The following is a 24,380-nucleotide window of genomic DNA, read 5'->3' on the forward strand; positions in this document are numbered from 1 at the left end:
ATAAAGCCAGTATAACTCTAAATTAACTCACCAGGAGGACACTGTTGTGTTGTTAATAGTCACCAGTACATGGTTACTATTCTGCTGTATCCTTGTGCAATCCTCAATCGATTGTTTAATATGACTGTATGTCATAACAATGGACTGAGGAATGGAAAAGGTTTTGCCTCTGTTGTCCTGGCTTCCCTGTACTCTTTGTAGAGTTTCCGAGCAACACACTCTGACACCCTGTTGACATCTGGTCGGTGGGCAGCCTGGCCATGAACCAGGAACAGTCTGCAAATTGATAATATGATAGACTTATAAATTGTTTTATACATTACATACACCTTACACACATCAATGCATATACATCCATAGACTAACATGAATATTACATGCATAAATTACCTTTCAGCAGCTTGCTGACCAGGTGCAGAGCTGCTACGCTTCCCAGAAGCACTCCATGGCCCTGGCAAGGTCTTCTTTTTAGTTTTCTGTGAGTGTTTTTGTTTGGGCCTGATCGGTGGCATCCAGACAGGAGTACAGTCTCAATATTTCTGTTATTTCAGAGTTTGACAGAGCTGTATTTGCGCCTCCCACCCAGAAACTCCTTGCACATCACACACACATGCACGCACACACACACGCACCAAACAGACACACTAGACAAAATCTAAGGACATTTATCCCACTATGCACCTTATCTTCATGTTTTTTTTTGCACAACTTAACTGCACTTTATACACCATGCTGTGGGTAGTAATCTGGTTTTCATCTGTTTACACTGCAGCTTTTAGTCTTCTAGTCTCTTGTGTCGTGTAATTCGCACAGTCAAACTGGTTTTACTCGAGTAGTACTTCTCTTCACTCTACTTGCTTTCTAACCTTGCATTTCACTATATTTATCTAACATATGTTAGTTTCTTATTTAGTTTATGTTTAGGGCTGTTTAAAATGTACCCTACTAACAGTTGGGGCTTGTTTGTTTGTTTACTTTATGACTAACCCTACACTGCTGCAACAGATCACACACACACACATAGGGTTGCCACCTTTCAGAAATGAAAATAAGGGACGCCCCACCGCGGCTACTCGGGGCCATGACCACCACGGAGCCGACGAATGTAGGACATCTAGGCACGTGTGTTGTAAGGGTGTCTGGGGTTTTTCTAGTAAAATTTCACTATTGAGAGTACATGGCGAGGGAGCAGAGCGACCGAGCGGAGGTGGGTTGGTGTGGAGCATTTGAAAATTTGAGGTAAAAATGGGGCATTCTGAGGCTTTTTGAAGGACCATTATGGGGACTCAAGGCCAAGTAACTCAAAACATTACAGAACTCTGTATTACAGAAAACATCTTCTTTGGGAAGCAGCTGGGGAACACATGAACAAGAAATGTCTTTATTGGCAAGAGCAATATAACTAAGGATGCAAAATCAGGAAACAGTTGGCCGAAACCGGAAAACCGAAATAAGTTATTGTGCTAATTCTGTACCATTGGGTTTTTTTTCTAATTTTGTTATGGCAGGGACTGTGTGTGCTTACCTCACTAAAGTCAAGGCATTGCAATTATAGTATATTATATTATAGAGTGCGCCCCCTCATCTGGTGCAGCGGGCCTTTTTTTCTGCGCACCGCACCTGCACTGTGGCTTCTCTCTCTCTGCTGTGTTGTGCGTCGCTGTTGCGCTCTGCGCTTTTCCTCCAAGCGATCTTTCCGTATCAGCACAGACTGGATTATTTCTCTACACGCAGTTTTATCTTTACATCCAATAATAATCTTTATGACGAGGATCGAGTACAGTCGCGATGACGTGCAGGGGATCCGAGTAGATCTTAGTGTTAACAACTCTTAACAGCGCACTTTTCATTGTTTTCACTCCGTGGTCTCAATCTTTTTGTAGAAGAGCTTTAGTTTAGTTGTAATTCAGGGAATTACCGATTAATCAGATGAGCTGATGTCTTTAGTTAACTGTGAGCAGCACCGATGTGTGGCGTCTGTTGCTAGGCAACCGTGACAGCAGCACGAGCACAGAGGACCGGAGCCGGGGCGGCCGAGATCCTGCGTAGATCCCGCCACGACAAGTTTGCTGGCCTTATTATTCCCTGTGTTTTATTTTCATCTTTATCTTTAGTGTTGATGTGTGTGTGACAGTCATGTGGATTGGATATTTAAGGAAATACGGAACAAACCGCGACATTTAATTGCCAAATAAAGGACGATTCCGTATTTTACGTACCTTGGTCTTCCTGGTCCCATTGCGGACATTTCCTGAAAATTTAAAGCCGTCCGCGACTTTTCGAGTTATCTTGCTCACAGAAAGACAGACAGACAAACGCCGGCGAAAACATAAACCTCCTGGCGGAGGTCAATAAAAGCATAATAATATCTATCTATCTGTCTGTATATCTGTCTGTCTGTCTGTCTGTTGACATTGCACTGAAGGCAAAGCGGTAGTACTTTTATTTTGAAGAGTACAGCGTAAACAAACAAAACGAACTGAATTTCCGTTTTTGTTTTTTTGGCCAAAAACGAAAAAACGAAAAAACGACCCGTTTCCGGTTTCTGCCTGTGTCAAATGTACACGAAAAACAAACGGAACAAACGTACCTTGGTTGTCGCTCTTTCCTTTTTCGTCCACGATCTTTCCAGAAAGTAGCGGACACATTTTTCTGCTGGTACCGGAAGTGCCACTGTTGTTAATCCGGTTTGAGACGCCTCGTCGTTGAAGCAACGATGGCTAGCGCTGGAGCTAAACAAGCGCCTAAAAATTCATCGAAAGCCTCCACTGGAGGCACCGGGGCGGCGGGGACTGCCGGTGCGCCCCCAGCAATGCCCCTCGCTTCTCCACTCATGGGGAAAAAGAAAAAGCCGTTCTTGGGGATGCCCGCTCCGCTCGGTTACGTCCCCGGTCTCGGCAGAGGGTAAGCTAATTTCGCTAGGTAGCATGCTAACAGCGCGGAAGCTAACACGTTTATTTGATGAAGACTAGCACACGCTCCTGCTCTGTAGCACATCTATACTGACATCGGCGCAAAAGTATTCTTTATATTATCATAAAATACGTATGAGTTAAACTTTTGTTATTTTTTCCCTCACGTATCATTAGGAATCCTTGCTTGCAAAATAACAATGGAAGAAAATGATTGAATTGTGAATAAATAAAATAACACGTAATAAAGTAATATCTTAATTGCACAAAACAAATACTCAATACAAATATTGATCTGTTCACCTTCACCCTACTTAACAATCTATATCGTAAAAATCATAGTTTTTCAGAAACTGTGACATCAGGATTGGGAATCACCACTGGTTTAATAAAAAGGATAATAAAACAAAGAATATTTGCAGTATAGACAAGAATCCTAACTCTTTTTTTTTAATCTGCTTAACATTTTAAGTAATTGTTTCTCTTTAGTGCCACTGGCTTCACAACACGATCTGATATTGGTCCTGCTCGTGATGCCAATGATCCAGTGGATGATCGTCATGCGCCCCCAGGGAAGAGAACAGTTGGAGACCAAATGAAAAAGAACCAAGAGGAAGACGAAGAAGATCTGAACGACACCAACTATGATGAGGTGCTTATGACTGGGTTGTTGTCTCTGGGTGTGTTTTTTTGTATCTATTAAATTTTGAATTACGTTTCACAAAAATGTTTTGCTTTTTGTTCTTGTAGTTCAATGGATATGCAGGAAGCTTGTTTTCCAGTGGGCCCTATGAGAAAGATGACGAAGAAGCAGATGCCATATATGCTGCATTGGACAAGAGGATGGATGAAAGACGCAAAGAAAGAAGGTTGCGATAAATACTTGTCTGTTTTATGCTCTGTCATTTAGACGTTGACTGATATTATGCATTTTAATATCAATTTTAGGATTTATAAAGTACTGTGCGCAGCAGTCCCATGGGGCAATTCACATCTGACATTGTCGCTACCAAACCATAAATATGTCCTGACTAATTTCTCGCCTCAAATGTTAAAAAAAACTAAAAACTGTTTTGTGACATAGAAAATGTTTTATTTCAGTTTCTGAGCCATCGTTTTTAATTTATCAGGACATGCCAAGGTACTGCTGCTCCAAACCTGGCACTGATTGACCCTGACATTCTTACTGCCAAACTATATGTCCTATTTTGACACACAAACCAGATTTTTAAATTCTAATTGACCCATTTCTTGCCTCAAATGTTTTTATATCTGCCTTCCGTGACACAGAATTTTTTTTATTTCAAGTTCTGAGCCAGCTTTCCATTTCAACAGGACATACTGAGGTGCCACTACTCTGTACCTGGCTCATTAGCTATTCACCTCCAACATTTTTGCTGCCAAACTATAAATGTGTCCTATCTTGATACATAAACCACACTTTTGTCATCATGGGAGAATGTTAGTCGTTGTGTGGGGTGGAGCAGGCAGCAGCTCACACAAACACAGCAGCGTGAGTGAGGGCTACGGTACTCGAAGCACGGTGCTGTCTAAGAGCTCACAGAGCTGCTCAGAACAGTGTATGATAAGTTTGTTGGTAAGCATTGTTTTGTTGATGCTGACAATGGTTCTTCCATGTAACTTGTTTGCATTTGAGTGCTGATATACAAATAATTTGTCAGATGTCGCAAGAGGGAGTGCAAGACTATGTTTGCTCATCTAGCTATCCTCATTAAACCTGTCTATACATCACTGATGGTTTGCATTATCCTTGCATACAAGGGTGTGTAACACAGCCTTGTATAGAAAGTTATTTTAAACATTTTTTATACAAATAACTTTTTTTTATACATTATCGTTATTTTATTTAAAAAAAATTGTGATCACTTGATTGTGCTAATTTGGTTTGTAAGCAATCTGTCTGTTAACAACAAAAACATTTATATTTATTTATCGGCCATCTGAAAAGCCCATATCCTCTGTCATGACCTCTGTCATTATGTCATCATATCGGACATTCTACACAAATTGATTACTCTTTTGATATACCTTTTAAAGCTGTGTTTTTTATTTTCAGGGAGTTGAGAGAAAAGGAAGAAATTGAGAAGTACCGTATGGAGCGGCCAAAAATACAGCAGCAGTTTTCAGATCTAAAGGTATGGAATTGTATGGAATGCTCTGTCAATGGTTGTCCCTCTTTTCCATCCCATTTTAACCAGCCTTCATACATGTCTGTGTCTCTCTACAATTTAGTGGCTTGGATTGTTCCATGCTAATGTTCTTAAGAGTAGAAGATAACTTATGAAAAAATCTATATTGGTCGACCCCAATTTTAACTGTTGGCTATTTGTTTTTCTATCATGACACAGAGGAAGTTATCAGAGGTTTCAGAAGAAGAGTGGTTGAGCATCCCAGAGGTGGGAGATGCAAGAAACAAGCGGCAGAGGAATCCCCGCTACGAAAAACTCACCCCTGTCCCAGACAGCTTCTTCTCCAAACACCTGCAGACTGGAGATAACCACACCTCTGTTGACCCTTTGCAAGGGGTCAGTGTACACGCAAAAACAATCACCTTCAATGTGGATGTCCATCAGATGTACATCATGACGACATAATGTAGTTTCAGCCTTGCTCCAGCAGGAGTCATGATGTCTTTTTTTTATTTTTTTTTTAACAGGCATGTACTTGCATGCAGAGCAAACTTTAACTTTCTTTGTTGGTTTAAAAACATTTAAAAAAAACCCCATAATTTTATTAATGTTTATTGCTGATAAATGCCATTCAGATATATTAGTATTATTAAACTTGGATAACACGCAATTCTTTTTGTGATTCACTGAATAGTAGACAATGACAACCATAATTACTTGTTGTTATTATTATTATACTGACTCTTACATTATTTGTATGACATTGATTGTCACATGTATCATTTATAGTGGTGGGAAATGTGCCATACTGTCAAGGCCAGTGTTTCCTAAGCTTTTGTTTTTCAATAGTCCAAGATAAGTTTCACGGACTCTTCTCTTCTCTTCCATAGCTGGGAGGTCTGAACACCCCTTACCCTGGAAGCATGACCCCTGGCCTGATGACTCCAGGGACAGGAGAACTGGACATGCGGAAGATTGGTCAGGCCAGGAACACGCTCATGGATATGAGACTCAGTCAGGTAAAAGATGAATATCTTCAGCCCCTTCAACCTTTTGATATCCTGATTAGAGTTGTCATGATACCAAAATGAGTAACCACGATACGATACCAGACAATGTATCACGGTTCCAGGTAGTATCGCAATACTGCAGCTTTTAGAAAAATATATTATTATTTTTATGAGCTGCAATGTATTTGTACAAGTTATAAATACTTATTAATTACTTATAATGTTGTTTGGTTCATGATAAACATAATACTGGTAAAGTAAGAATTTAAGGGCCAATTCCAATTCCTATCTTAACCCTCAATCTTAACCCTCAAGCTCAACCCTTATCTTAACTGGCCCTCAAAACCAAGTGTTGAGGGTTATTTTGTCACTTAGAAATGGGACACCCCTTAAATGCAGATACGTCTTCAGACTGTGGGGGGCAGAATAACACATTTACAGTCACGATTATTTATTTATTATTTTATTTCAGTCAAGTTATTAGGTTGTCAGTTAGTTATAAGATGATACCCATACAAATACCACAACCACAGACATATTCAGCTGACAGTTACCACACACCACTGCTTATTGAAGGGTAAACGATATCGAACGATCACGTGTGCGCACCGGCCGGCTATTGACAAACTAAGATAATACAATGGTTTTCATCATTTTTATATCTCTATTAACAAAGAAAAGACTTAATTTGTATCGCACTCGCTTCGCTGCTTTCGACGCCATCTTTCTTATGTGAAAACACGCAATGCATTCTGGGTAGCCCTTGCTCCCAAGGTTGGTCCCGGAAAATCTCAATATTGAGGGCGATACAGCCCTTGAACTTGCCCCTCAACTTAATCTTTCTGAGAATCGGGACAGCACTTGCACTAGCGGGAGCGCGCATTTTTGAGATTGAGGGTTAAGCAAGGAATTGGAATTCACCCTTAGACTGAATGGTTTTAGTTCATAACTGGGTCAACAAGAGTACATGAACAAAAGCATATAAGCAATAAAAAAAAATGAAATTAATAAAATCTATTTGACAATAATGCTTCTTCTCCAACATAATAAACCATGGAGGACAACATACAATAAACAGGAACTGATTACCTGTAAAAACTATATGTTTATGCATTTTATGCTTTATTCTTTGACATCCTTTAACTCGTCATTCCTCAGCCTGTACACATATACATATAGCCTAATATTAGCCAATTAAAAAATAAGCAGGACATACTAACCTGGTATTCGACATAAATCTGTGTGATGACACTTGTGATTCACAGTTTTTCCAGAATTTTGCAGTCCTAGTAGGGTCCCTATATTGATAAGACCCGCGCTCACAAGTCATGATAAAAGTTGGAAGTCACACTGTTTTTAATTATTAATATTAGTAATAACAACATAATATTAGCACTAACTTCAAGGCCTGAGCCAACCAAGAATCAACACGGTGCTCACATAGTTTTCCAGTAAGCATAGATGCAGCAAAGACAACATAACAATGCGTTTGTTTTTATTGGTCTTCAGGTCTCTGACTCTGTGAGTGGACAAACGGTGGTAGATCCCAAAGGTTACCTGACAGATCTCAACTCCATGATCCCCACATATGGAGGGGACATCAGGTAAAAAGACACAACAGGCGCTCCATGTGTTCCCACATTATTTGTGCGGAAAAAGGAGTGTGATTCTAAGTGTTGGCTCCTTTTTGTCCAGTGACATCAAGAAAGCTCGTCTGCTGTTAAAGTCAGTGAGGGAGACCAATCCCCATCATCCCCCTGCCTGGATTGCATCAGCGAGGCTGGAGGAGGTGACTGGCAAACTGCAGGTGGCAAGGAACCTGATCATGAAAGGCACTGAGATGTGTCCTAAGGTAAAGGATGGTGGACAGTGCTCAAAATCTGCTTGGGAGTCTGCTTTTGCACCAGTGGGAGAAATATGTCATTTTCCTCTTGATGCTATAACACTTTCTCTCTGCTCACCAGAGTGAGGATGTGTGGTTAGAGGCAGCTCGGCTCCAGCCCGGTGACACCGCTAAAGCCGTGGTGGCCCAGGCTGTCCGCCACCTGCCACAGTCTGTCCGCATCTACATCAGAGCTGCAGAGCTGGAGACAGACGTCAGGGCTAAGAAACGAGTCCTCAGGAAAGGTAAGGCCAAAGATGAAACAATGAAAAAAGTCAAATTTTTAACATGGCATGTATCTATTATCAAGTTTTGAGTGAGGTCTGTTTAAGACCTGGTATTAACATCCAGGTATCTATCCTTAATTACATAATCCATTGTTAAAAAATCAGATAAGGGCTGCAACTATTGATCCTATTAATTGATTACTAAATCAAATATTTTGATCAACATTTAATCAAGTGTGTCTTTTTTAATAATTAAGTTAATTAAGTTCTCAGATTTTCAGCTACTGAAATGTAAATATGTATTGCTTTGTGAATATTGAATATTATTATTATGAAATCTAATTTAATTTTAATGAACCAAACACTTAACTTGAAAAAACAGCAACCATCAGATTAATAAATTATGAATTAATCATTAGTTGCAGACCTAAATCAGATATATTTATCAACTTGTAGTAAAACAACATTGCAATTTTGCAAGCCTCTGTAGGAAAAAAACAACAAAAACACATTTGCTGAGATATCTTGGGCTGTTCTGGTCATGGTAAAAAAAAAATGCCTGTCATGCTTTCTTTCGCGGTACACTTTCAGAAAAGACGATCACAGACGTATGACAGAATGATTTTAAATGACAATCGTTTTTTTTTAGTGTGGTTCACTCGCATTGGCCGAACTATTTATTGTATATTCACAGTCGATCATCAAACGCGCAGTGACCATGCAACAGTGTGCCCATGCTGCACTGTCCTACTGATATGAGGAGAGATAGATCTCTACATCTCCCCTCGCTGATTTTCATAGGAACAACATCTGTTAATTAAAACTATTTACTGCTCTGCTTTAAACATCTACAGCAAAATGACAACACAAACGACACAAACAAAAAAAATCACATGCCTCCTTCACCTTTTGAAAGATAGTGCAAGCTCTCTCAGGATGGATTTCAATCCCAGGTCTGAACGGGTCCTGAGTGGAATTTTTGAAACCTGTTGATAATGTGTTGTTATGTTGAGCAGTTTGTATGCTTATCGCCTACATGACTTCATTTGTCACTATTTTGTGCCAAGAGGAAGACGCTGCTTTCTGCAGGGCAGAAATTCACAACCTGTCTCAATCTGTCTGGTGTGTTGTAGAAAGAGCCACACGGAACTTATCACACCCTGTGATATTTAACAATTGTTGGATTTTTGGATTGCTTTTACTAGTGCTTACATTTGGCAGCTGTGGTTGTTGCTTTTTATCAAGACGAAGCACCCCATCTGATCCACAGTGTCAGTGCCCCACACACACACACACACACACACACACACACACACACACACACACACACACACACACACACACACACACACACACACACACACACACACACACACACACACACACACACACACACACACACACAATATTTCCCAGCAGCATACCCCAGTGACAGAGATTGATGTTGTGCTTCCTTTGTGGAGGAGGACTCTGGGCCTCTACATGTTCACTTGCCTTTGCTATTTTTTTTCTCAGATTGTTGAACTTTACAGTGGTTGCAGAATATGATGTTTGTTTTCATTATGATTTATTTTACCGCTTGGGTTTACTGAAGTGTGCAGTGTCCATTTCCTTTTTAGCCAGTATTTTCCTTACAGAAACATAATTAAAGCAACATCCAAAGAACACGTGGTTTTGCTCTCATTGCAAATCAGTCAGTTCATTTAAATGACTTAACAATTGTGCAATTTTTATTTGTGTAGCCCTGGAGAATGTGTCCAAGTCTGTGCGGCTGTGGAAGACAGCTGTGGAGTTGGAGGAGCCAGAGGATGCCAGGATCATGCTTAGCCGAGCGGTCGAGTGTTGCCCTACGAGTGTGGAGGTAGGTCCATTCTTACCATTCATTGTCTTAACTCTTTATCCTCCACACAAGGGTTGTGTGACTGCTGTGGCCAGTCCAGCTAATTCAAGGCGAAAGGTCACTGTGTCACATCCTGGACAGTAATGCACACAGACAAACACCCAGTCACTCTCACATTCACACATATGGGCAATTAACCTTGACAAAAGGAAACCAGAGAACCTGGAGAAAACCGAAGCAAATGGGGAGAACATGGAAACTCCATACAGAAAGACTCTCTTGAACCTTCCTCAACGTTCATGAAATATATCAAACTATGTTACTCTGTGTCCTCTGTAGCTGTGGCTGGCTCTTGCCCGGTTAGAGACGTACGAGAATGCCCGTCGTGTCCTGAACAAAGCTCGAGAGAACATTCCCACTGACCGTCACATCTGGATCACTGCCGCCAAGTTGGAGGAGGCCAACAGCAACACTCAGATGGTGGACAAGATCATTGACAGAGCCATTACTTCTCTACATGCCAATGGTGTGGAGATCAACAGAGAGCAGTGGATACAGGTGTGATACAATACTAAGCATTTCCCCAGTGCAATCTATGTGCCTGCAGAGCTGTTTGCTAATTAAAACATTAGGTCAGTGTGTAAACTGCTCACTCATCTGCACCAAAGTCTACAGAGAAAATTGGGTTTTTTGGGGCATTTTTAGGTTATGGGACATGGGGAGCTGCTGGTCTCTGGTAACTTTGTGTAACTTAGGTGAATGCGAATGAAGGTTTTGATTCACCAAGATCCCTTTTCAATTTGAACTGAACCGTGTGCCATGATGTAAATCGGCAGATTTTCTCTATGTACTTCGGTTTGAGGTAAAAGGAGAGTTTTTCAAATGTTTGTTTCGCGAAATTCCAGTCAGAAAATGTAGTAGATCATATTAGGTGGTTAAAATCTGTTTTTCCCCCGATGTCTCCAATTGCAATCACACTTTCACTGAGAGCTTGTAGAGATTTTTAAGGAACAACAGGAAAGAATGGTTGTGCCTTTTAAAGATTAATGTTAAGGGAGCACGGACTGCGTCATTTGTTTTGACAGCAAGCCAGCATATTTTGGCATTAGCGCCTTCTACTCTTTCATCTGAGTGCAAAACAATACAAGCATGTCTTAGATTTTGTTCAGTGCACTTCACAGTGGTTTTGCAATCACAGACCTCCATTGCAGTCCTTTCTCACGCCGCTTCTTTTTCCTTCCTTCTTTTTAAAATAAAATACTGGCCATCACTAGATGAGTTTTTAAAAGAAGCTTTTTCTTGTAAAGAACATTTGCTTTGCTACATACCATCATGCTTAATCTGGTATAGCTATCGATACTCCATAAATTGTGTAACAGTATTAAAATTAAAAAGATATTATTTAGGGTTTGGTGATATCACAATATACTTTTTAAAATATCATTTTATACTGTCAACGTTGAAATTGACTACAAAATCCAAAATCTAAAGCCATATCTTGACTTATGTCACGATGTAGAGATAATTTCCATATATTCCCCAGAGATAATATGATGCTCCCAAACAGATTTCCTGCCAATAAGAGTTTATCACAGGAAGAAGTCATGAAGGGACATTAGCTGGTTGAATAAGTAGATAGCAGGATGATGGAGGCCAACAGTGGGAAAATGTTACATTTCTGAAAAGGTATTGTGATGTCTTGCAGTATATCAAAATCTCAAAATGTCTGTACGTATGTGAAGGCCCTCAGTCGTCTTCTGTAGTTAGCTGTAGGCAGCTGGACTTGCTTGAGTAAAGTTAAAGACGTTTCACCTCCCATCAAAGTGGTTTCTTCAGTGAACTGTGTACTACATTTTTATAATTCTTTGTCGCCACTTTTCCCTCCTGTTGTTCAAGTTCAAAAATTATGTCTTATTAAAGAATATTTCTTCAACTTTTAATTTATATCAATCAACAATCCATGTTTGTTTCTGTATGAATTTTCCCCTGCAGGATGCAGAGGAGTGTGACAAGGCTGGCAGTGTGGCTACCTGTCAGGCTGTAATAAGAGCCGTCATTGGGATTGGGATTGAGGAGGAGGACCGTAAACACACCTGGATGGAGGATGCAGAGAGTGTGAGGAGCATTTATTTTTCTTTTTGATGCTTTTGCACTGTGTGACAACTGTGTCACTGCTCCACTGCATCTCCAGCAGCCACCCTATCTGCTATGGAGCCACTGCTATATTTTTTTACAGGGTTTACTTTTGAAAACTACCCAAAAATGTACTTAATGTCTTTGTTTAGAGAAATGCATGGATTTATGAAACTGAAAGGCTAGAGTGCTTTGGATTTACACCTGTGCAGGAGGTGTTATGGTGAAAACGGTGTTAAAAGTAGTGGTGGGCATAGATTCTAGATTAATCTCACTGTAATCTTGAAATTAATCTAGTTAAAAGATTTTTGCAGTCTATTTTTTTGACGTGAAACTTACAATTGTGTAAAATTTAGGTGAGAAGTTTATTGCCAAAAAGAGCAGCTCACTTGTGTGAGATGCATTTGAGACATATAAAGTATCTGCTTTAATGAAAAGCAATATTTTCCCTATTGCAGATGTGCTACACAAACATCCTCAGACTTTCAAGAATGATTAATTTAAGAGATGCTTTATTTGTTATGTTTCAGTGTGTGTCCCATGGAGCGCTGGAGTGTGCCAGAGCCATCTATGCCCATGCCCTGCAGGTGTTCCCAAGCAAAAAGAGTGTGTGGCTCAGAGCTGCCTACTTTGAAAAGAGCCATGGCACCAGGTGACCAAAACCTACTTGACTTACTTGACTTCCTCTGCCCTGGGATTATTTCCCTTACTTCCACTGTCTGTTTCTGTGTCCTGTGCTTCTCTTATCCTGTACTCCATCATGGTTGACTGCATCTTTCAGGGAGTCTTTGGAGGCTCTGCTCCAGAGAGCTGTGGCTCACTGTCCCAAAGCAGAGGTCCTGTGGCTGATGGGAGCCAAGTCCAAATGGCTGGCCGAGGATGTGCCTGCAGCCAGAAGTATCCTGGCTCTGGCCTTTCAGGTGATGATACACTCATACTAACTGCAACTTGTTCATGAACCCTGACCCTGTCAGTCTGTTAGTAACTCTCTCTCTCTCTTTGCTGTTTCTTGTTTTTTAGGCTAATCCAAACAGTGAAGAGATCTGGTTGGCTGCTGTGAAACTGGAGTCCGAGAATAATGAGTATGAAAGAGCTCGTCGACTGCTGGCCAAGGCCCGCAGCAGTGCCCCAACAGCCAGGGTGTGTGTATAGGGTATTTTTTGCAGTTTTGTCTGTTAAAAAACCTTGTGTTTGTCTCTTAACTGGTGTAAAATAGGTGTGAGTGTCCTCCCCTGACCCTCTGGACCAGACCCATGGTTTCCCACAGTGCATTATAAGCCTGACAGACTGCCAGGCTTTACTTGCCCCCCGCCAGGCTTAACGCTGCGTGTTTATTTATTTTAGATAAAAAAATGTATACATCACCGATTTTTCTAAACCAGGGAACAAGGACGCTGCACCCCCATGTAATCGCTGCAGCGGCCGAAACACAGCGAGTACAATGTGGAACAGCACCTATTAAAAGCTGGAAAGTCTCTTTGTGCAAAAGCGAAACTTGGCTGCATACAGCGCAGATTATGAACTTCCCTGACTTCACACCGGAGAACATTCTCTCTTTGAACAGTTAACTTAACAGATCAGCTAATCTGATTCATCTGTTATTCCCTTAATTACAGCGCTAAAGCGTCTTCTACACACAGCAACCTTGAGTGTCTCGGTGACCTTGGGTGTCTTGAAAGGCGCCTTCAAATATAATGTATTATTATTATTATTATTATCACAGAGTGAATACAATGAAAATAATAATGTCTTACAATAACACATAATACTAATAATAATAATTAAAAATTTCCTGTCAACTTTAAAACTAATTTCTACTAAAACACAGTGGGCTGCCTGAGAGGCCCTACCACCGGGCCTAGCAAGTTTTCTGGGGGAAACCCTGAGGACAGTTGTTTTTCTGATAAATGGAAGCAGTGACTCACGTTTATCAGGTTTAATTTTGTGCCTCAGAGCCTGAGTTCAATAGTTAGTTAATAGTGCATCATACAGAGGTAGTTTCCACAAAGATCACTGTTGTACTCAGGTTCAGGCTTGCCAGGTTTCACAGATGGGCTCTCGGATGACCTGGCTGCTCTCCTCCAGCTGCCTGCACTGTATTGACTGAGAAAGCCTGTTTACTGTTTTACTGACAGAAAAGACAACTGTGTGGTGTCACTGGCTGCAGTAATAATGTATTCAAAAAATGTCTATATCATTATAGTAAACCATTTGTCACTGGACAAGATCAGCCACCTGTTTGTACATACAGTACAGTGCTTCCTGGCTAAACAGCTTGTGTGTGCGTGTGTGTTTGAAATCTACCCAGGTATTCATGAAATCTGTGAAGTTGGAGTGGGTGTTGGGAAACATAGAAGCTGCTCAGGAGCTGTGCACTGAGGCCCTGAAACACTACGAGGACTTCCCTAAACTGTGGATGATGAGAGGCCAGATTGAGGAGCAGTGTGAAAACATGGACAAAGCCAGAGAGGCTTACAATCAAGGGGTAAGGAGTGGGAGATGTCTTTGGGACAGGGGTTTGTGTTGGTCTTCTATTAACTGCGAAAGGACTAAAAGAATTTGACAATTTTTATGCCTCTGTGTCTGTCATGTTTCCTTGTCACCACAATATCGCACTAAGGGCCTGATTTACTAAAGCTTTGCGCATGCAAAAACGTGTGCAAACTGGATTGCACATGCAGATTAGCGTTGATGCTGATCTACTAACGAAGCGCAACGAGGAGCGCGTCCGTCAGACGGGCATAATAGCACTCGCAACCCATTTAGAGTTTTTGCCTTAATGCATATGCAATATATGGGGCGTTTACACACTATTTTGCGTGTGATGGGAGAAGAAAATGTAGATATGTTATTTTAGCACGCGCAAAGTGATTTATCAAACCTGAAACTGATTGCAGTGTTTATCTTTGCGTCTATATTTAGCACGTTTGAAAGGCAGGTCTTAACTGGCACAGCGGTGCGCACACATGGCTGCAGTTATTTATAGTTATATTATAATTTGTAAATCATGAAATTACTCTTTTCCAGATATCCAGAGGAGAAATGCGTGTTTGTACTGGTATGGGCTTACCTTGGTCTGCAGTTTGTGGTTCAAGGAGGGGTCGTACCTATGTTACCCGGTTAAGACCGGTTAAAACCTTTAAAACTGTGCCACCTGCGCTTCGCCGTGCACCGAGATATAGATATATATAGATACTATCGATATAGATATATCATCTATATCGATAGTCCCGTCGCCTCTGACGTCAGATCAGAGGCTGTTGGCACGCGTAATGGAAACTCACCCCGACTGAATGAACACAGATGAAACCAGGGACGAACTGGGGCTAAAAAGCCGTTGTGATGATCCGCTTTATTTATTTATTTACTTATTGACAAAAAAGTCACACATCCATTGAAAGTAGACTTATGTGTAATCTTGATAGAAACAGCAGAACTCGCTCCCTGGCAGCTGTCAGTGAGCTGCAGGTTGAGTCAGGAGGAGAGCGCAGCACTTTTTTTTTTTTTTTTTTTACGGCAACATCCATAGTCCATAGTTTTGTTTGTTTGATACGGTAATGGTGGAGCTGTCCAAAATACCGACGCAGGATTAAAATAATAATAATATGAAAACGTCCTATGGACCCAGGGAACAAGGACGTCATAGCCCTCGATCTCAGTTATCTGCTTATCGCAGAACGTCACTTTCTGTTCAGCGGCGTCAAATGTCATTCTGTGCTTCCGTTGAGTCTGCTCTTTCTCCATGTGGACAACTTTTGACTCGCGCAAAATCCTCATTTAAATAGGGCGGTCTTAACCACTTCTGTGCCTGTAGTCAATTGCGGCCGCAATCTTAGTAGTTCACCCGCAAAACGTAATCCAGTAACAGGCGCAGTCTTTCTGCTCGCACAAGCAATTTAGCGCTCACTATTTGGAATCTTAGCAAATCATGCCCTAAGAGTACCAAGGAAAAGTAAGAAAACTTTTTTGCCTGTCATTCGGTATACTCATGACAATTTGATAATTCCCTTGATTATGAAAAGTTGATCAGTTACTGTGACTATTCGTAATATATAGGGCTGTCAAAATTAATTAAAAATGTTTTAACACACTTTCTCACTTTCATTGCGCTACGGGAAGACGTGCAGTTTATGAACAGGCAAGGCAGGCAGTAAATGACTGCTGTTACTGAACAGTTACTTTGTCTAACTAACAGGGACATATAGTTGAACAGCAGCTAGTATTAGCGGCAAACTAGTAGAAGCAGTGCTGATGAGGAATTTCCTGCTGTGGGTTAGTATACTTTATTTTTTGTTTATAATGTGAGTTATTTACAGTGCAATGTATGTATTTTTTTTAAAGTTATTTACAGTATTTTATTTTTTCTATATTTATATATTGTCTTATAATGTGGGTTTATTTTTTTTACTAAGTTTGTATAGTTTTTTTTTTTTTTTTTAGTTATTTACAGTATTTTTTTGTCCTTTACATTTATATGTTCACATTATTTATCTCTCCGTTCCTACAACAATATAAAGAGAAAATTTTAATTTTTCTGGCATATTTACGAATGGTAATTATTGTGATTAATCCACAGCTACCCTGTGATTAATCTGATTAAACCTTTTAATCTTTTGACAGCCCTAGAAATATATTAAAAAGTTACAAAGATGCACATTTTCTACTATAGTAACTTTTGTGGCACAGGCATTATCACAAGGTGGCAGCAACGGCGAGGATGTAGTTAATGGACTGCGTGTGTGTTTGTAGAAGTGATAACAGTTATGCAGTTTCTTGAATGCATCCTGAAGCTGCTCTTTTAAGATCAACATGTACAGTAGATCCTCCAGAAGTGATGAAATTTACCAGAGACTCTGAATGCATCTCGTGTGAGCTGCTCACGGAGAAACCCTGCCTTTTCACTAGCTCTCATGTGCTGGAGTTAAGAATATTAACATTTTATTTCAAATGGAATTTTTGCTAGAACTGCCCTCCCCTGTTAATACATTGTCTTTAAAATACCGTTAGAAAATAATTTCATATTTGGCACACATTATCAGTTAGCTGTTATGTGTGCCAAAGGTCAAGGTCGTGTTATGACTAATGATTCTAGAAAACAAAATTATGAAGACTAAAACTGAATTTGTTTGTTTTTAACTGAAGTTTTTATTTCTTTAATTAAAAAAAAAACTGGGATTATATCTTTTCTTCTTGCTTCAGTTGAAAAAGTGTCCCCACTCAGTGGCGCTGTGGTTGCTGCTGTCTCATCTTGAAGAGAGAGTGGGACAGCTGACTCGAGCCAGGGCGATTCTGGAGAAGGCACGACTCAAGAACCCGCAAAGCCCAGAACTGTGGTGAGAATTAAACAAATGACAAAAGATTGTTATTGTGACGAGCCGATAAATCCACGGACAGGGGGATGCTGCTTAACCATCCCTGCTGTCTACTTAAGTAGACAGTGTATTAAGCGTATTAATGTCAGTTGTTTCTTTGGAAACATTTCCACTTCAACCACACCGTTGCTGAATGTTATATTAAATTGTGTATAGGTGACAAGTTAATATGTTAATTTATATCTCAGACTTTCCTTTAACTCATGACAAATTGAAAACATCAAGCACCACTGAAGAAGCGACAGGCATTTGTAACTGAAGACGTGTGCGTGTGTGCGTGCGTGTGTGTGTGCGTGCGTGTGTGTGTGTGTGTGTGTGTGTGTGTGTATTTTGAACAGGCTCGAGTCGGTTAGACTAGAGTTCAGGGCTGGACTGAAAAACATTTCCAACACACTGATGGCCAAAGCTCTGCAGGAGTGCCCCAATTCAGGTCAGACCATATTCTTGCTGTTTCATTATCTTTTTTTCATTTCATGTGGCAGAATATACAGGATCCTTAAATCTCTACGCTCAGATTCTCAGTGTAACCTGACACTTCCTTTCTACACAGGTATCCTGTGGGCTGAGGCTGTGTTTTTGGAGGCCAGACCTCAAAGGAAGACGAAGAGTGTTGACGCTTTGAAGAAGTGTGAACATGATCCCCACGTCTTGCTTGCTGTAGCAAAGTACGACTGTTCTTTCACTCTTTTACACTCCAGTGCTGGTCTAGATAGGGTTGCCACCCGTCCCGTAAAATACGGAATCGTCCTTTATTTGGCAATTAAATGTCGCGTCCCGTATTGGTTCAATACGGGACGCGGTTTGTTCCGTATTTCCTTAAATATCCAATCCACATGACTGTCACACACACATAAACACTAAAGATAAAGATGAAAATAAAACACAGGGAATAATAAGGCCAGCAAACTTGTCGTGGCGGGATCTACGCAGGATCTCGGCCGCCCCGGCTCCGGTCCTCTGTGCACGTGCTGCTGTCACGGTTGCCTAGCAACAGACGCCACACATCGGTGCTGCTCACAGTTAACTAAAGACATCAGCTCATCTGATTAATCGGTTATTCCCTGAATTACAACTTAACTAAAGCTCTTCTACAAAAAGTTTGAGACCACGGAGTGAAAACAATGAAAAGTGCGCTGTTAAGAGTTGTTAACACTAAGATCTACTCGGATCCCCTGCACGTCATCGCGACTGTACTCGATCCTCGTCATAAAGATTATTATTGGATGTAAAGATAAAACTGCGTGTAGAGAAATAATCCAGTCTGTGCTGATACGGAAAGATCGCTTGGAGGAAAAGCGCAGAGCGCAGCAGCGACGCACAACACAGCAGAGAGAGAGAAGCCACAGTGCAGGTGCGGTGCGCAGAAAAAAAGGCCCGCTGCACCAGATGAGGGGGCGCACTATTATATAATATACTATAATTGCAATGCCTTGACTTTAGTGAGGTAAGCACACACAGTCCCTGCCATAACAAAATTAGAAAAAAAAAACAATGGTACAGAATTAGCACAATAACTTATTTCGGTTTTCCGGTTTCGGCCAACTGTTTCCTGATTTTCGGTGCATCCCTAGTTATATTGCTCTTGCCAATAAAGACATTTCTTGTTCATGTGTTCCCCAGCTGCTTCCCAAAGAAGATGTTTTCTGTAATACAGAGTTCTGTAATGTTTTGAGTTACTTGGCCTTGAGTCCCCATAATGGTCCTTCAAAAAGCCTCAGAATGCCCCATTTTTACCTCAAATTTTCAATTGCTCCACACCAACCCACCTCCGCTCGGTCGCTCTGCTCCCTCGCCATGTACTCTCAATAGTGAAATTTTACTAGAAAAACCCCAGACACCCTTACAACACACGTGCCTAGATGTCCTACATTAGTCGGCTCCGTGGTGGTCATGGCCCAGAGGAGCCGCGGTGGGGCGTCCCTTATTTTCATTTCTGAAAGGTGGCAACCCTAGGTCTAGATGCAGATAACAGGATAACACCGATTTAGTAGTAGTAGATCCAGGATTCTTTATTTTGGTTTCTTCCTTCAGGGGTTGCCACAGCACATCATCTACCTCCATCTTGTCCTCTCCTGTGTGTCCTCTTCTATTACAATAACTGTCTGCATGTCCTCCTTCACAACATCCATGAACCCTCTATGTGGCAACTCCATCTTCAACATCCTTTGTCCAATATAATCACTATCCCTCCACTGCATATGACCACAAACCATCTCAACCTTGACTCTCTTACCTTATTTCCAAACCGTTCAACCTGAGCTGCCCCTCAACTCTGCTCCTTTCTAATCCTGTCCATCCTGGTCACACAAATCTCAGCATTATCAGCTCTGCCACCTCCAGCTGCCATACTGTCTTTTAGCCTCCCGTCTCCAAACCTATATGTCGCAGCAGGTCTCACTACAAACTGACCGATAAAAGCTCACCTGAAGAGTCTCGTCAAAATAGTTTGTCTTTCAACACAATTCTCCATTTTGTTTATCTGCTTCCCCGTGAAATCACACACTTCTGTTAGTCTGAAGCCAGTTTTGATGATACCCTCTGCTTATTTTGCACATTTCAAGATGACAACACTTTGACTAACTAATGAATTGTGCTTACATTTCAGGCTGTTTTGGAGTGAGCGCAAGATCACTAAAGCCAGAGAGTGGTTCCTTAGGACAGTGAAGATTGACCCAGACCTGGGAGATGCTTGGGCTCTCTTCTACAAGTTTGAGCTGCAACATGGCACACCGGTAACGATCTTACTGTCTCTTCTCTTCTCTGTCTGTATCTTATTTTAAGGTCAATAAAAGTCACATATACAATACATTTAAGTTGGTTAAAGCAACATATTTTTGTTGTTACTCATCAAGATTTCCATGAAAAATCATCATCATGATTTAAAAATCCAAATAGTTACAGGTTAATTTTGTAATTGTTTAATAATTGATTAGTTGTTGCAAAATCTGATGACCACTCAAAGCTGCTTTACACTCCAGGTTTGCTTCTCACCCATTCACACCTGTTCACTCAGGCATTCATACAGCAATTTTCACACACACAGCTGTTTTGGGATTACGAATCTTGCCAGTGGACACATCAGCATGTAGACTAGGAAATATGTGCATGAAATCTACAATCTTCCAGTTCTTAGACGACCAGCTCTACCACTGAGCCACTGCAGAACATTTAGGATTTTGGTCATTGTCAGAATGGAGTCAAATTGTTTGCATGTTGATAATAATTAAATCATGAGAGTAGTGAAGATGCACAGCCCTACAAAATAATATTTTGAGTCTGTGACACAGTGGTATGCAAAAGTTTGGGCACCTCTGTAAATTTTCGGGATTTTCCTTTTCAGTTAAATATATCATATAGGAGACAAACACAGTGCTATTTGAGAAGTGAAATATGTTTATAAGTTTATATGATTTACAGAAAGTGTGCAAGAATTATTTAAACAAAATTAGGCATGTGCATAAGTTTAGGCATATGTTTTTGTCATTTTATTGATTTCTATACCATTAGCACTAATTATTGGAACTCAAAATTGGTTTGGTAACCTCAGTGACCATTGACCTCCATACACAGGTGAATCCAATCATGAGAAAGGGTATTTAATAGGGATGGGACTTTTTTGTCGACAAATCGACCGACAATCGACACGCGCGCACCTCAACAAAAAAATGAAAAGTAAAAAAAGTCGAAGTGTCACAAACACGTAAATTTCACAACCACGGAGGTTAAAGAAGCTGTGCACAAAAAGGTGATCCTGCTCTCTCACATGATGGTGCGCGCGTCACCGGCTCGTTCTCTCGAGTGGCTGTGCGCGTCCAAGCGTTTGTGTGTGTGCGTGTGCGCAGTGCGAACAAGGTTGCGCTTAAGTTTAGGACGGGAGTGGGGGACATAACACAAGCGCTACACAAATGAAGACGGCATCTCACCCAGTCAGGATCACTGTACTTCACTCTGGTGGACACCTAACGAGCACAGGTTCAAAAACCTGCGCCGTCTGGCGAGTGGCGACACACGCGTTCCAGAAGAGAGTCGATTTTTTTCCTTTTTTTTGCCCCTCATTTTTATTATCGCTGTTCTGATGGTCAATAATGGACATTACAGCCATGTTTTTGAGCCTAAAATGAAGTAGTACACTGTAGAATAATTTCCACCCCGCATTACTGCTGTTGCTGCTGCTGTGTAAAAAAAAAAGAACAAAAGTCGACAAAAAATTCGACCCGTGGACCTCGACAATCGACTCTAAAAATTTGTGATATTCCCATCCCTAGTATTAAAGGAGGCCAATTGTAAGTGTTTCTCCTCTTTGCATCTTCTCTAAAGAGTGGCAACATGGGAGCCTCAAAACAATTCTCAAATTACCTAAAAACAATGATTTTTCAACATCATGGTTTAGGGGAAGGATACAGAAAGCTATCTTAGAGATTTAAGCTCTCAGTTTCAACTGTGAGGAACATTGTGAGGAATTGGAAGACCACAAACACAGTTCTAGTTAAGGCCTGAAGTGGCAGACCAAGAAAAATCTCAGATAAGCAGAGGCGAAGGATGGTGAGAACAGTCACAGTCAACCCACAGACCAGCTCCAAAGACCTACAACATAATCTTGCTGCAGATGGTGTCACTGTGCATCGTTCAACTATTCAGCGCACTTTACACAAGGAATTGCTGTATGGAAGAGTAATGCAGAAAAATACTTTTCTGTGCACCTGCCACAAACAGAGTCACTTGAGGTATGCTAAAGTACATTTGGACAAGCCAGCTTAATTTCTTTGAGACCACGGAGTGAAAACAATGAAAAGTGCGCTCTTGAGAATCTGTCAACATGTTTTACTAAGATCTACTCGGATCCCCTGTATTTCATCGCGACTGTTACCGAAGGGCAAGAGGGGGGACACCCTCTAAAAAAATTCCTAGCTAAAAGCCTGCTTGCTACCTACAGTAAAATTTGGTGGTGGTTCCATCATGCTGTGAGGCTGTGAGGCCAGTGCAGGGACTGGGAATCTTGATAAAGTTGAGGGTCGCATGGATTCCACTTAATATCAGCAGATTCTGGAGAACAATGCCCAGGAATCGGTGACAAAGTTGAAGTTGTGTCGTGGCTGGATCTTTCAACAAGACAACGACTCTAAACACTGCTCAAAATCTACTCAGGCATTTATGCAGAGGAACAAATACAACTTTCTGGAATGACCATCTCAGTCCCCAGACCTGAATATTATTGAAAAGTTGTGGTGTGATTTAAAGCGGACTGTCCATGCTCGGAAACCATCAAACCTGACTGAACTGGAGATGTTTTGTAAAGAAGAATGGTCCAAAATACCTTCCGCCAAAATCCAGACTCTAATTGGAAGCTATAGGAAGCGTTTAGAGGCTGTTATTTCTGCAAGAGGAGGATGCACAAAAATGTTCTTTTCTTTTTCTTTCTTCCTAATCTTATGCACGTGCCTAATTTTGTTTAAATAATTCTTGCACACTCTCTGTAAACCATATAAACTTTATTTCACTTCTCAAATATCACTGTTTGTCTCCTATATGATATATTTAACTGAAATTTCTTATTCAAAAAACCAATGATTTATAAAGGCAAATCTTGAAAATTTACAAGGGTGCCCAAACTTTTGCATAGCACTGTGTGTCGTGTTCTAACCCTTGTGTTGTGTGTCTACCAGGAACAGCAGGAAGAAGTGCGGAAGCGCTGTGAGAATGCCGAGCCCCGCCATGGTGAGCTGTGGTGCGCCGAGTCCAAACACGTCCTGAACTGGCAGAAGAAGACGGGAGAGATCTTAGCGCTGGTCGCCAGCAAGATCAAGAACACGTTCTGAAACTGAGGAAACACCGATGTGAAGGACTGAAATCACTGGTGCAAGACTGTGTGTGGCCGTACCTGAGGCAGGGAAGCGGCTACTGACTCCCCCCTTTACCCTCCATGTTGACACCTTTACCCTCGTCAATCACAAGTGCTTCACTTTATCAACAATATTGATCTCATGCCAAAGTGAAACCAAATCCATAATCAAGAAACTGCACCAGAAATTATTAAAATGTAAAGGGTTTTAGAAATGTATGTATGATACATATTAAGACCTTGATGCATAAAGGCAGATAATCTGCTTTGGAGCCTGAAAGAAGAAGAAAAACATTTGCAGACATGAAAAATTCTATTCGACTCAAAGAGACTCAAAGGTTCACATTTTTGCCAACAAAATTGTGTGATAGAATTTGCGATTACTCAAAATAATGTGATGTACGAAGAGCTGAAAAACATTATACCAGTTTTCTTCCTGCCACAAAAGAAAGAAAGGAAATATTTGGTTTAGTGTGTAGTTTGTGGACTACTGTAAAAATATTAGATCCAAAATGGTCACCTGACTGATTCTGCGGTAATGAAAAACACTTCAGGGAAATAATGGAAATAATTTCACCTAAATTTTACACACTGGACCTTTGATACATTTGTTTTCAATGTTGTGGGGTTTTTTGAAGTCACTGATTGTTTGACGACGGTAAAATAATAAACGAGCAGAAAGGAAATAGAAAACTTTATTGCACTCGGAAGAAGCCTTTTCAGGAGTGTTTTGTCGTCGTCCTTTCTGTTCAACGTCATGTGACGGTGTTTATACATAAACTCTGTCCAGGGACAAATGTTTGATTTGCCTCATGTTGTAGTAATCTGCTAATATTTTAGTGTGCTTGAAATGTTTTTTTGCAGGAAGGAATCCAATAAATAAATAAACCTGTTTTTTCCAACAGTCCCAGTTCCTCTCAGATGGATTTGAAGATTAAATATCTGGAGTCAGAGATGGAAGAATTTTATTTAAGACTACATGGTGAAAGTCTTCTTTTCAACTGGAAGGTTGTGG

At 40.8% G+C, this 24,380-nt stretch overlaps 1 protein-coding gene across 1 annotated transcript; it reads left to right on the forward strand.

Annotated features, from left to right (window-relative positions):
* Window positions 1-2,701: 2,701 nt before the first annotated feature.
* On the forward strand, window positions 2,702-24,259 carry prpf6 (PRP6 pre-mRNA processing factor 6 homolog). Its single transcript, XM_083895651.1, has 21 exons — window positions 2,702-2,904; window positions 3,402-3,564; window positions 3,663-3,781; window positions 4,990-5,068; window positions 5,282-5,458; window positions 5,953-6,081; window positions 7,582-7,676; window positions 7,768-7,924; window positions 8,037-8,199; window positions 9,924-10,042; window positions 10,361-10,579; window positions 12,014-12,136; window positions 12,685-12,806; window positions 12,936-13,074; window positions 13,175-13,294; window positions 14,463-14,639; window positions 17,354-17,487; window positions 17,865-17,956; window positions 18,077-18,191; window positions 20,132-20,258; window positions 23,190-24,259. Exons 1-21 carry the CDS (start codon window positions 2,717-2,719, stop codon window positions 23,340-23,342), a joined length of 2,910 nt encoding a protein of 969 aa, XP_083751777.1. The 5' UTR covers window positions 2,702-2,716; the 3' UTR covers window positions 23,343-24,259.
* The last annotated feature ends 121 nt before the right edge of the window (window positions 24,260-24,380 follow it).

This window comes from Microchirus variegatus (assembly GCF_963457635.1).
Source record: "Microchirus variegatus genome assembly, chromosome: 9".
NCBI classification, from domain to species: domain Eukaryota; kingdom Metazoa; phylum Chordata; class Actinopteri; order Pleuronectiformes; family Soleidae; genus Microchirus; species Microchirus variegatus.